Source organism: Hyaena hyaena, unplaced genomic scaffold, assembly GCF_003009895.1.
Source record: "Hyaena hyaena isolate Hyena2069 unplaced genomic scaffold, ASM300989v1 scaffold_651, whole genome shotgun sequence".
Taxonomy (NCBI): Eukaryota; Metazoa; Chordata; class Mammalia; order Carnivora; family Hyaenidae; genus Hyaena; species Hyaena hyaena.
In genome coordinates, this window is record NW_024081282.1 from 241279 (window position 1) to 253843 (window position 12565).

The 12565-nt window shown below is 31.7% G+C and overlaps 1 protein-coding gene across 1 annotated transcript in view; it reads right to left on the reverse strand.

The window, feature by feature from the left end:
* The window catches only part of COL11A1 (collagen type XI alpha 1 chain), a 211820-nt gene that overhangs the window by 122169 nt on the left and 77086 nt on the right, over nt 1-12565 (reverse strand). The window contains 9 exon segments of the mRNA XM_039216657.1: nt 133-189; nt 2519-2602; nt 4112-4186; nt 4857-4919; nt 5856-5897; nt 7362-7424; nt 8178-8432; nt 10697-10789; nt 11396-11512. Of these exon segments, the coding sequence (XP_039072588.1) occupies nt 133-189; nt 2519-2602; nt 4112-4186; nt 4857-4919; nt 5856-5897; nt 7362-7424; nt 8178-8432; nt 10697-10789; nt 11396-11512 (849 nt within the window).

The following is a 12565-nucleotide window of genomic DNA, read 5'->3' on the forward strand; positions in this document are numbered from 1 at the left end:
AAACATATTCAAGCATAAGTAGATATATGTATCTTATTTTCACCAGCTAAAAATATAAACAATGCTTGGTCAAAGTTGCACAGGGAAATACTATTTCATTTTAAACACACATTATCTTATTGAGTAACCTACCACAGGACCCGGTCTTCCAGTTAGACCCATTGGGCCAGGTGGACCTCTGAGAGCAATCTAGAAAATAAAGTAGATCAAACTCAGAGATGCCCTTCTGGCAAGCATATTAAACCCAAATATTCATATGCACAAACTACCTATAAGTAACAGATAATAAACAAAGGTATATTAGCTACATGCTAGAAAGAGTGCCTGATTACTGAAGAATTACAAGCTTCTAGAATGACAAATGAGTTGTGCCTGGGTGGCTCAGTTGGTTAAGTCGACTTTGGCTCAGGTCATGATCTCACAGTTCGTGGGTTTGAGCCCTGCCTCGGGCTCTGTGCTGACAGCCAACTCAGAGCCTGGAGCCTGTTTCGGATTCTTTATCTCCCTCTTTCTCTGACTCTCCCCTGTTCATGCTGTCTCTCTCTCAGAAATAAATAAAACATAAAAAAATTAGAATGACAAATGACCTAAATATCAGACTTGCTCTAAATTGTTATAGCTTGTATACAATCTTATATCATATATTATTATGATTTATTCAATGATAAAAGTTAAAATAGATTTTAATATAAGAAATCTAATATTTTGAAATCTTTCTATTCTGAAGCATATGTATCGACTTCTCTTAAACATGTTGGCATGATTATCACTGAAAAACCCTTTCAGAGGTGAACAATTTGAGGTGCTTGAAATAAAAAGTTTCTAGCAAAAGGAAAAACTATTGACAATCAAAGCCAGATGGCAAGCAAAACTGATCAGAAAATATGATCATACACTTCTTTTTTTTTACAAATCTCAAATTTAGCAAGAAAAATACATTCATTTTGTATAATCATAGGCATGATAGATTGATCACATGCACTATTGATACTGAATATTAGAAATGTGAAATTAGCATACTGGAAAAGCTGGAACAAGTAGAGTAAAAAGGATAAATATTTGATAGATGTTAAATTAGTATGGTGAACTATTTTTGAATATTAGTGATTCCAAAAGATGAATATTTAGATTATCAAAACAGATATCAAAAATAATACTGTAATAGAAACAATATGTAAAATCATATTAGAAAAGTGCATGAGATGAAAACAGTAGGATCTCCAAAGTTCCACTACTGACTCACCATGAGATTTTTGACAATATACTTCTTAATCCTTGAGATTAAATATCTGAAAAATTGGAATTATAATGCTTGCTACCTATTTCCAAGTAGGTTAAAAGGACTAATAATAAAAGGAGGAATTCAATGGCTTCATAAAACATTTAAGCTCAAATAATTACCTTAGATTTGTGAAAGTAATATAAATTATAAAATGAATTGTAGGAATCATTAGCAAATTATTTTAAATATTTTAGGTATGTGTTACACCATGATCAAATAAACAAATAATTAAAATTTTCTGTGTTTATATATGATGTAACCAAATAATGGAATCTTTTCAGATTAATAGACTTAGTTAAATATATAAGTAAATACAAGAGTGAATTATAACCTTCATTTATGTTTTCAGATATTTTATACACACAAATCTATGTAAATGTGTATAAAATACACAAATGTTAAATTTTATATATTCATAAATTTATACAAAGTTATCACAGATATGATTTCTATCACTTAGAAAGTGTATCTATACCAAATGAGCCATTTATTTCCTTTTTCCTTAAAAAAACCAAAACCTGTACTACAAATAAAAGTATTGTATGACTTTCAACTCTTTCTTAGTCCATTCTTTACATTTCCTTATGTATAAGATTTCCTTATGTATAAGATATGTATAAGATAGAGTGGGAGTTTCAGCTAATGAAGGATTTATAAACTAAATGGATTTTACAAAATCATTATATATTATAATGATTAGAACTTAAATATATATTTGAAGGTTTCTTTCCTATATGATAATGCTTAAAAAACTGAAGCATTTGCAGCATAATTTGGGATATCCTGAACAATTTAGAAGATTAGGAGGAAAAAAATTATTTCTAATCTTCTTCTCTTACTTTTTTTTAATCATCAAATTCTGTCTTAGCAGAGAAAAACTGTATATGAAAAATAGAGAGTGCTAGATACAACTCCATCAGTACTCTTTGAAAAAATTTAGAAAATGTGTGTGTTATTGTTTGTGTGTTATTGCCAGAACTATAAATGGCAATACTACCAGGGTCAATCATTTAATTTTAGTATTCCATTAAAGAAAATATTCCCACTGGAAAAATAGATATAATCTTAGCATTTTTAATATCTAAAATTCAATGTACTTTTCAGAAGTGTTTTATTTATAATAATAGCATATCCTCCAGACACAGACACAGACACACAGACACACAGACACACAGACACACACACACAATCTGACACAGAATCAGGTTACAGGAATACATGTTTGTTCTTTCTTACCCGAGCCTGCTGAAGAATCGCCTGCGCCTGAGCTTCCTGAGCGGAGATGGTTGGTCCTTTGGAACCATCGCCACCATAACGAAACTAAGAAAATAAAAAAGCTAAAAATTAGCTTTTTTTTCAGATAGGAGCCTTAATTACTACATTAAAACCTGTTTACTTAAAATGGTGTGATTTTATAAAAGTACAAGATAACTTTATTATGAATCAAGATACCTAGATTTTGGGGGGTTCTCCTGCCCATATTGGAAGTTCCCCTAGACCGTGTTTTACCATTTATAGAAGAGAATACAGACTTCTCATTTTTATTTATTTATGTATTTATTTATTCATTCATTTATGTATTTTAATGTTTACTTTTGAGAGACAGACAGAGAGACAGAGTGAGAGCAGGGGAGAGGCAGAATTCACCAACCATGAGATAATGACCTGAGCTAAACCTGGATGCTTAAACTATTGATCCACCCAGATGCCCTGAGACTTCCAATTTTCTATTCCATAATCTTTGAAAATTATGGAATAAGTCACTATACATTTTACCTGCACAAATGCTACCCATTTCTATTTAGTCATTTGTAAAAATTCCAAGTGTATTCAGTTCATTGGTGTTTATAGAGCAATTGCTACTTTGTTGAGCAAAACTTTTGGGTTCTATATGAACACAGAGATAATTTTCCTTGAGATATATTCATTTTGTTTACATTTTCTCAAATAATTATAATAGGAAATTCACCCTCCCTGTAGCCTTCCATAAAATTCTAAAATTCTAAATCTTTCTTAATTTTAATTCAAAATGCAGCATGAGTCAATTTCTTACTCTACATGATTATTACTTGAAATTTTATTACATTTAAACAAATAAACCACATTTTTCCCCCAGAGAACAAGGGCAATTGTAAAAAGCAACCTTATGATCAAACAATTTTGAGCAATGAATAATGACCCTGTAGATATACCTTCTTTAAAAAGTATCAGCTATTGTGTCTACGGTAATAAATAGCACACTAGTATTATGTTAAGTAAACATGAAATGCATGTTAATCACATGACTCAGGACAAAGCACATGACTGGAAATACTAAGAACAACCTATAAGCTTTGTTGTCAAAGTCTAATCAAATAATGATGGGAGCCTGGGTAGCTCAGTTGGTTAAGCATCTGACTTAGCCTCCGGTCATGGTCTCACAGATCTCGAGTCCCACATTGGGTTAGCTGGAGCCCTGCTTCTGGTGAGCTTGAGCCCCACACTTCTTTCTCTCTCTCTCTTCTCCCTCTCTCTGCCCCCCATGGGATTTTCTCTCTCCCTCTCTCTCTACCCCTCCATCATTGCACCCTCTCTGTCTCAAAGTTAAAAAAAATAATAATAAAATAAGCAAATAATGAAACCTTTGTTCTAACACAGAGATTGATATTTACCAGAATTTTGTTTTAATAAAATTTTCTATGATTTCCAAAGGCTGCTTGATTTCAAATATCTCTACTTCATACAACGGTTTTTAGTTAATTGCTCTGTAATACAGTTCAACAGTGTTTTTAAGCAATAGGATGATTAAGTCATCTTTACAGCATTAAAAAAAAAGAACCAAACATATACCGGTAACATTAACATGGTCCCAGGAGGACCAGGTAGACCATCAGCCCCTGGTAAGCCAGGACGTCCTGGGGGACCCTAGGAATGTAAATCAGCAAAATTAATAAATAAATTAAAATAAATTTATTAGAAACAGAATAAAACCTCTAATAAAATTAGTCTACATTAAGCAATTTGCACTAGTCCCCTCTTCTAGGTTAATCTCCTTTTGTAAGTATTCCTAGAAAGGGTTGTTTTTCATTGCCTCAGTTTTCCAGGATTTTAATCACATACGAAGTTACTGGCTATTCAAGGATGGAGGAAAAAAAGGGAAGGGATTTTACAAGAAGAGTTTGGACAGACTTAATGCAAATGGTCTATTTCACCATGTTGTCCAGGACACGCTCTTCAAATTGGAATTCAGGCTTATTAACTCAGTCTATCAGAATCCAGCTAAGTACTCACCAGAATTTATGGAACACAGGTCTCAATTCAGATTAAAGAACTGAATCTAATGTAACAGGTTTATCTCAACATTGCAATTTATTGAAAATAAAAGCTTTCCTATTAATTATAACATAGATAAGTGCTCATTCTTTATCCTCACTTCTAAAATTAGAGTTAGAAAATTTAAACAAATGGTGAACACTGAATTCACAAACTTCCTTCTCTCTCATGAAAAGGACAACATGTTTAGCTTGTGGAATATATTTTAATTCTTTTCATCTATGTTATATTCTTTTGTCATAAAAAGAGTGCCTTCACTTACCCTCTCTCCAGGGTCACCAGGGGGACCAGTGGGGCCTTGTAGACCTGGGGGACCCATAAGACCCTACAGAGAAATAAACCATGATCTGTGTCAGATTCCTGATATCATTATCATTCAGGCATATCCATCCTACCAAAATCAAAGAAGAGCTCATTTTATATTTCATAAACATACACTGGTCTTCCAATCAATTGTCCTATTTATCTTCCTATGAAAAGATAACATATAGGAACCACTCTGCAGCTAGCTTAACTCTTCCTCTATGAAGCTACTCTGTAGGTAGAAGTAAATATTCCAAGGAAAAACAGGAAAGGAGACCACGCCAATATAAAATCACTAAAGTAGAAGTTGGTTCCTAGTTCTTAATGAGGACATGGTATATTCAGACAATTAGACCTCAAAAATGTGATAGCAAAGTTGAAATGTAGAAATCATTTAGCCTAGAGGTATTTTATATTTTCTGGATAAGAAGTATTTAAAGGCGTCAGCATAACATATTTATTTCAGATGACAGGAATTTAATTAATTCCACAAAAGACAGAGATTTATGTCAGATCAGTACAACTATCTGAGAATAAAGACACACTGAGCAACATCAGCCTTACTAGGAAGTGACAATGGAACCTAATAATCACTTCATTCAGAAGTACAGATGAGGCTGCAACTGTCTACTTAGAATTCTCAACTCCATCTATTGAGGTATATCTTTACCACTTTAACAGAAACTATAATTTTTTCACTATCATAACTTTCAGATAGAAAATTGAAAATGAGGTTAAAGGATGCAGAGATATTTAAGCAAAAAAAAAAAAAAATGAACAAAATATAATGCCACTTCTCTCAAAAGAATAACATTTGGACAGCCAAATCAGAAAGCAATTCAAGGCCACCAGGCCCTCCGAAAAAATGCGTGCCTCTATAATTCAATAACGTAAAAGAAAATTTATATCTGATTATTTAAGAAATCAAGATGAAAATAATCTCAACACATTTACATACCGCAGGTCCTACAGGCCCTGGTGGTCCTTCAATAAGCATGCCCTATAATAAAACAAGATACAGATTCATTTCTAGTGAAATAAAACCCGTAACCTCTCATCTAAGAAGCTTTAATGAAGTATATAATTGAATTTCAAAAAGTAAATTCTCTATTTCTACTATATAAAGCCAAGTATAAATAGTTTTCCATGGGGAAGGGAAGGAGCTAAAATGATAGAAAATATAGACCTTGTCCTTAGAGAGTCTGTGAACTAATTAGAAAAGGAATAAATATTCAGAAAAGTAATATTAAAAGGAAAATATGCTAAGTACTCCCAAAGCAAAGACATTTGACCGAGTTCTCCTAAGCACCCAGAATAATGCCTGGCACAAAGCCAGGATTTAATAAATATTTACCGCATAAATGAAAGAATGGAAGTTAGATGGCACTGTTAAGTTACTTAGTGGCACCTAAGCACTTTCAACCAGGGAAATGAGAAAAAATCCAAGCAAAAGAATTGGGGATAAACATGAGATAAGGCTAAATAAATAGGAGAATACAGTACTATCTCAGGATACGAAACTCATTCCACAAAGTTTTTGCTTCTACTTCTGGAAATTGTTTTATCATTTAAAAAACATGATTGTAAATTTTTGTAATAAGGGCAAATTAATTCTGAAAAATATTTTAAAATTCATTGGTGAATATATGGCATGATTTATCAGATTTTGGAGTAATACAGTAGATAGCCAGTTATCTCCTTATAGCCATATCTTTTCAATCTGTATCTTTCTCTCTGCCCAGTCTTTCAATTTGAATATCCTTGCAATTTCTGAAATGATTTTCATGATCTTGAGGCAAACAGTTAAGCATATTATCTTTAGTTCTAATGTGACAGTTTTTTTGAGTTACTGATTAGGGACAACAATAGTAAAATTGCTTTCCAGTAGGATTGCTTTTTACCAATATCTTGAGTAGTGAGAAAATTAACATGAATTTTAAAATCACTTTTGGAATGAATTATACCTTTTCTTCAATGGAAGAAAGTGAAGAATTTTAAAAAGACTATTTTCATATTGTTACATGATGTTATCTGGATATGAAACAAACAAGTATCTGGGTCAAATAATATATTTCTGATAATGCCAAGTTAGAGAAACTGAAGGAAGATAGAAAGGCTAATGTCTAGTTATATCTCAACCACCAACATTTGAACCTCAGCAAAGTTATTTAAACTCTCTAGGTCTCAGGCTTCTTAGTTGTGTAAAATGAGAGAATTAGACCAGACAAATTTCAGCTACCTTCAAATTCCAAATTCATGTATCTATATTTTTTGGTTGATCGAAATGTTACTTGTCAGAAATGACCTCGCTAATTCACTTCTTTGTGGCAAATTTTAAATATTTAGACATCAGAATTTTTAATGACAATATGTAAACATATATAGTATTTAAGGTGATGATGGCTCATAATATAAATTAAATAATTGCTACCAACCTTTACAATGTATTCACATTAGTACTTACAGGTTCAACCACTGCTGGTTCTCCTTTCTGTCCTTTTTCTCCATATGCACCATGGCCATTTATCTGTTGGATTAAAAATTCAAGCAGCCTGTCTTTAAGTAAATAAAGCCACTTAAGTTTTTTTTTAAAGGATATTTAATCATCTAAGTGCATTTAAAAACAACCTATTAAAATGTGTTTTTAAAAATAGAAACCTATTAAGAGTTTAGATACTAAAAATATAAAAAGGAAAGCATAATAAACACTAATACATGTCTTCAATGAGATTAAACAATAGTTTCTTAAGGACATTATTATAGAAAGTTAAAGACATCATCTATAGACCTCAATTATCATCCAAGGCATTAAGCAGAAAGCATAACCAAACTGAATTTAACAAAGTAAACATGGGAGTGAGGGGTAGAAGAAATGGGTGAAAGGGGTCAAAGGAAAAAAAAAAAGTAATAACAAATATGATACCTTTACTGAACATCACCAGAAAATATTTTTAAAAATTAAAAAATAGTCTAAAATTCAGAAATTAGACTTACTACCCCTAATAATAATAACTCTTTTAATCTCATCAACGACAAGACAATTTGGATACAATTCTATTCAAGATTATACTTTCAAATGAAGACTCTGGTAGTGGAGGCAGAGATACAAGTGCTATAGTTTCCCATAAGGAAGAATCTATCAAGGTGTCCTAGTAGTGATAAATATCTATGATTTAAAGAAAACACAACTTGTATTTTAGACCTGAAAAAACATCAAGATAAATGTGAAAATATTCCAAACATAAGACATACAATGACACAGAGCGTAATACTGACTTACGCTTGTTTCTGTGATATCTGTTTCTGCTGGAACACCGGGACCAAACTCTTCATTAGTGGGGCTCGTTGGTTTATCTTCATATTCTTTATATTCATAAAAATCATATTCACCTAAATCTCCATCTACTAGAAGGTCAGAGTCCCTGCCGTCTATTCCTTTGTTTTCATATAATGTATCCTCAGAATTTTTCCTCTGGGAATCATAATCCTCTCCAGTTAGATATTCTTCAGTAAATACTTCTTCAACTGGATTTGGCTATTAATTTAAGTTGCAAGAAGTTGAAGAACATGAAGTTTACTGTTAGTAAAGCAAGGTAAGTATTTGCAATTACAGTTTGATGGAATGTGACGAGAAGCAATTTAAATACTACTCAAGCAAGTCTGAAGGCTGAAAAGGATAGCCATTCAGTATCATTGAAAGAAATATTTTTGTACATTGGTATGTACAAGGGAATATTGCTTTCAAAAGACTTTTCCCAATAAACTGCAAATATTCACATGGACTCAACATGTGTATTTGCTTGTTCCATTGAAAAAAATTTGTGACTAAATTGTATATTTGCTTTATGGTTTAAGATTTGAATAATGAAATATGCACAGTTAAAGCTTTGCTTAATTTTCAAATCTCACAGACCATCATTAGGAAATATAACTACTACCAGAAAACCATGTAAATTTGACTCTCAATCACAAAAATAAAATATTAATGTCAATATCAAGACTTATCGCAATATTATAGTTTGTAGTATATAAGGAAGTATTATATCACCAAAGAGTTCTAAAGCATATAAAATAAAAATTATAGTCCTCAAAATTCAAAAAATGAAATCGAATATATCACTGCATAATCTCATAAAGGGTAGAGAATAAAAATGCACTTACAAGGGAATTTTATATCAATAAAACTCCCTCAAAGAAGGAAAAATAAACCTAGTATAATGATCTTTTTCACATAAGTAATTCTTTATTAATAGTATAAATATGAATAATATTTATTATTTTTAGCCATATAATGATTTTTTATGAGGTTCAAATTAAATAATTTATCTTGCTATTTTGGATTTTTTATTTTTAAGTTACTTGATTTCTAAGACATAGTGAATCTAGATGACAGAATAGTATTGAATAAATAAGTAGTAATACACAAAATCATGTGAATAAAACTACAACTAAATGATTAATTTAGCAGTAGTTAACCTGTTAAAATGTCCAGTAACCATAATATTTTTGTATTCTTAGCCAAGGAGGATGCACTATCTATAGGGGAATGTTATCCAAAAACCAAATATTGCTATTTTATATCTCTGAACTAAAAAGCTAGTTGAATTTGGTCAGATAAATATCCATTGAATCAAGATATCCATTTCTGGAAAATGATTAGTTTGGACCAGATGAAACTTAAAATCTGTTCTCATCCTAACATGTTATTTTCCTGAAGTATGTGTTTGCATGTCATGCACTACTGGGTTTATTTAGCTCACTGGTACACATGTTATATAAATCTTCTTATAGCTAAATCACTCATCTATTCTTCATCCCTGGTATGACAGGTGTTTCACAAAGCTCAACTGAATTGTTCAGTCATTGTTCATGATACAAATATATGCATAATACGAATATATTATGAATAATATTACAAATAATATAAATATTATGAATATTATGAATGTATGCATAATATGAAATAATATATGCATAATATAAAGATTATTCCATTTCTACCTATATGTGCTTAAACATTTTCATAGAAAAGAATGAAAAGGTTAAGACACATTATTTTAATCATAATTAACATCATTCTCCTAACAAGTATGAAAATATAAATAGCTATTAAAATCTGTTAAGACTACATTTTCTCAAGAAGTTTGCTGTCGGGGTTCCTGGGTGGCTTAGTCAGTTAAGCGTCCAAACCTGGATTTCAACTTGGGTCACCATCTCACAGTTTGTGAGTTCGAGTCCCGTGTCTGGCTCTGTGCTGATAGTGCAGAGCCTGCTTGGGATTCTCTTTCTCTCCCTCTCTCTCTGCCCATTCCCTGTTTGTGCTCTCTCTCTCACTCAAAATAAATAAGTACCTTTTAAAAAATAAATAAATGCTATTACGAAAAGAAGTCTGCTGTCATAAAAATGCATGATTATTGGTCAGATGAGATAAACTTTAATTGTATCATTTCATGATACAATTTTCTCTGTGGAGGAATCTTCTCCTCACAGAAAAATCATGTTGTGAATACCCTTCATCACAACATGTTGAGAAGCTTGCTCTATTCCAGGAGGAATCAAGAAAATGATAGCAGCCATTCCAGTAGAATCAATTTGCGTCTGTATGAGGCAAAGAGTCATGCAAAACCTGAATGGACTAATTTAGTAACAGTGAACCGATGTTATTGGTTCTCCTTCCTCAGTAAAGGGATAAAAAGATGGAACTTCTCCCAAGTTATATTCTTCCAGAGTGAAGTACGTTTACAAAAATTACACGCTTAGAAGATCTGGACTGTGATTTAATAGTGTCAATGAGCTTACCTCATTTGTTCCAGATACATGCCTAGGAGCTTCTGTCTGGTAACTTTCCTCTGTTCCATAGCTGTATTCTTGAAAATCATCAACAATATTTGCCTAATGGTAAATTCAAAAGAAAAACAATTCTAAGAATGTAAGGTAATCCTAAATTTAGGAAAAATATGATGAAACTGGGTTTTCGTATTAGCCAAATGAGGATGTATCTAGTTGGGTTAGGACAATGACTCATCATCAGAGATCTTCCAGCTTATCTAGGAGAGATCTTGATTGCTTTTTCTTTGCTACCTTTACCCCTAGTTTGGCTTTTGCTGTTGCTTGATAACTTTTCTTCTTCTTGGATGCAAATTTTTCAGATTTAGGGGGTGTAAACTTTTTGGACTTTTCCTTTGAGTTAGTGGCCACTGTCTTCGTCTTCTTTTTGAAATTGGATTTCTTTTTCTGTAAAACGTGGTGAAAGATGGAATGGAAAACATAAATACAGTGAAAAGGGAAATGCAGAGCATGGATGAAAGGAAGGATAAGCAAAGCAAAATGAGCATCATTCCTTCGGGACAGCTACTGTCAAATAAAAATCACAGTTATTGGGTCATAGAAATCAGGTGGATGAAAGGCTTACGATGAGTTTGAGGAATAGCAGACGTAAGAAACCACGGAATGACAAACACCAGGACACCATGCACACAGGTGCTACTTTGTTTTTACCTCGGTTTGTGCTATTGTCTCCTCAGCTACAGTGGGTCTCTCAGTTACAAATTCAGCCTCTTTATACTCTGCTTCCCCATACTCATAGTCATATTCCAGAATATCCTCAGGAGCATACTACGTCGCAAAGGAAAAAAATATCAGGCGATTTTGTTAGTTGCAGGTAATACTAATAATAGAGTGGTAATCATCTTAACTTTTACTTGGGTAAAGGTTAAGAGACAAATATTTAAATGTTATTTTATATTACAAGGAGTATTATACTGTCAGTGTACAGAGTATAATAACATAAGAGCAACAAAGCTGATTTTCTAAGAGCGGAACAGTGATTAGGATTGTGAGGAAACTAAAAATTGTGAATATTAATTCAAATTTAATTAATTAATATTCAAAATTTTAAGTCAATTACTTATTTAGAACATAGCAGTTATGTTCTTGGTCACAGTTGTTAAATGTACTTGTTAATTTTTATTTGTAAAAATTGTTATACAAGGCTCCTCTAAAAGAATATTAGTATAATTCCAATGGGTGTTTTTTTTTCTCATTAAACTACATGCTTAAATTTTTATATATGGAGAATAGTCTTTTCAAGTATGAAAGGATGTTTAAGTTATAAGTCAGAGAGTGGAGAGGAGGAAAAGGAAATGTAAGGAACATAAGATGAGTCTATACCGAATACTAGAACTAGAAAAATAAAATCTAAAATTTCTTTAGAAATCTCTAATTTGCTGTAAACTTAACATCAAAATGAGCATAGAATACTTGCAAAACATGAAAAGAATCAAAGTTAGATCTGATTCTAATAAACACACTATTTCACTTTTTAAAAACTCTGGTTTTTTTCCCTCTATCAAAAAAGCATTAGACATCATAAACTACTTAAACTAAACTCAAATTGGAATATAATATTTTATACTAGACTCATCTGTATTAAAGTAATTTAGTTGGAGTGAGGTATATTTAATAGAGGGAAGTATAAGACAGTCATACACACTGAATGATAAGGAAAATAATGTGTTCACCTTCAAAGCCAAATAAAAATCTCTATCAAAACTTTAAGTCATAAACAAGAATATAGTTATTGTGAAACATATATTAATCATTGGTTTTAAGTAAAATAATTGTAAATACACCAAGGTAATACATACATAAATATTAAGCAGCAAACTT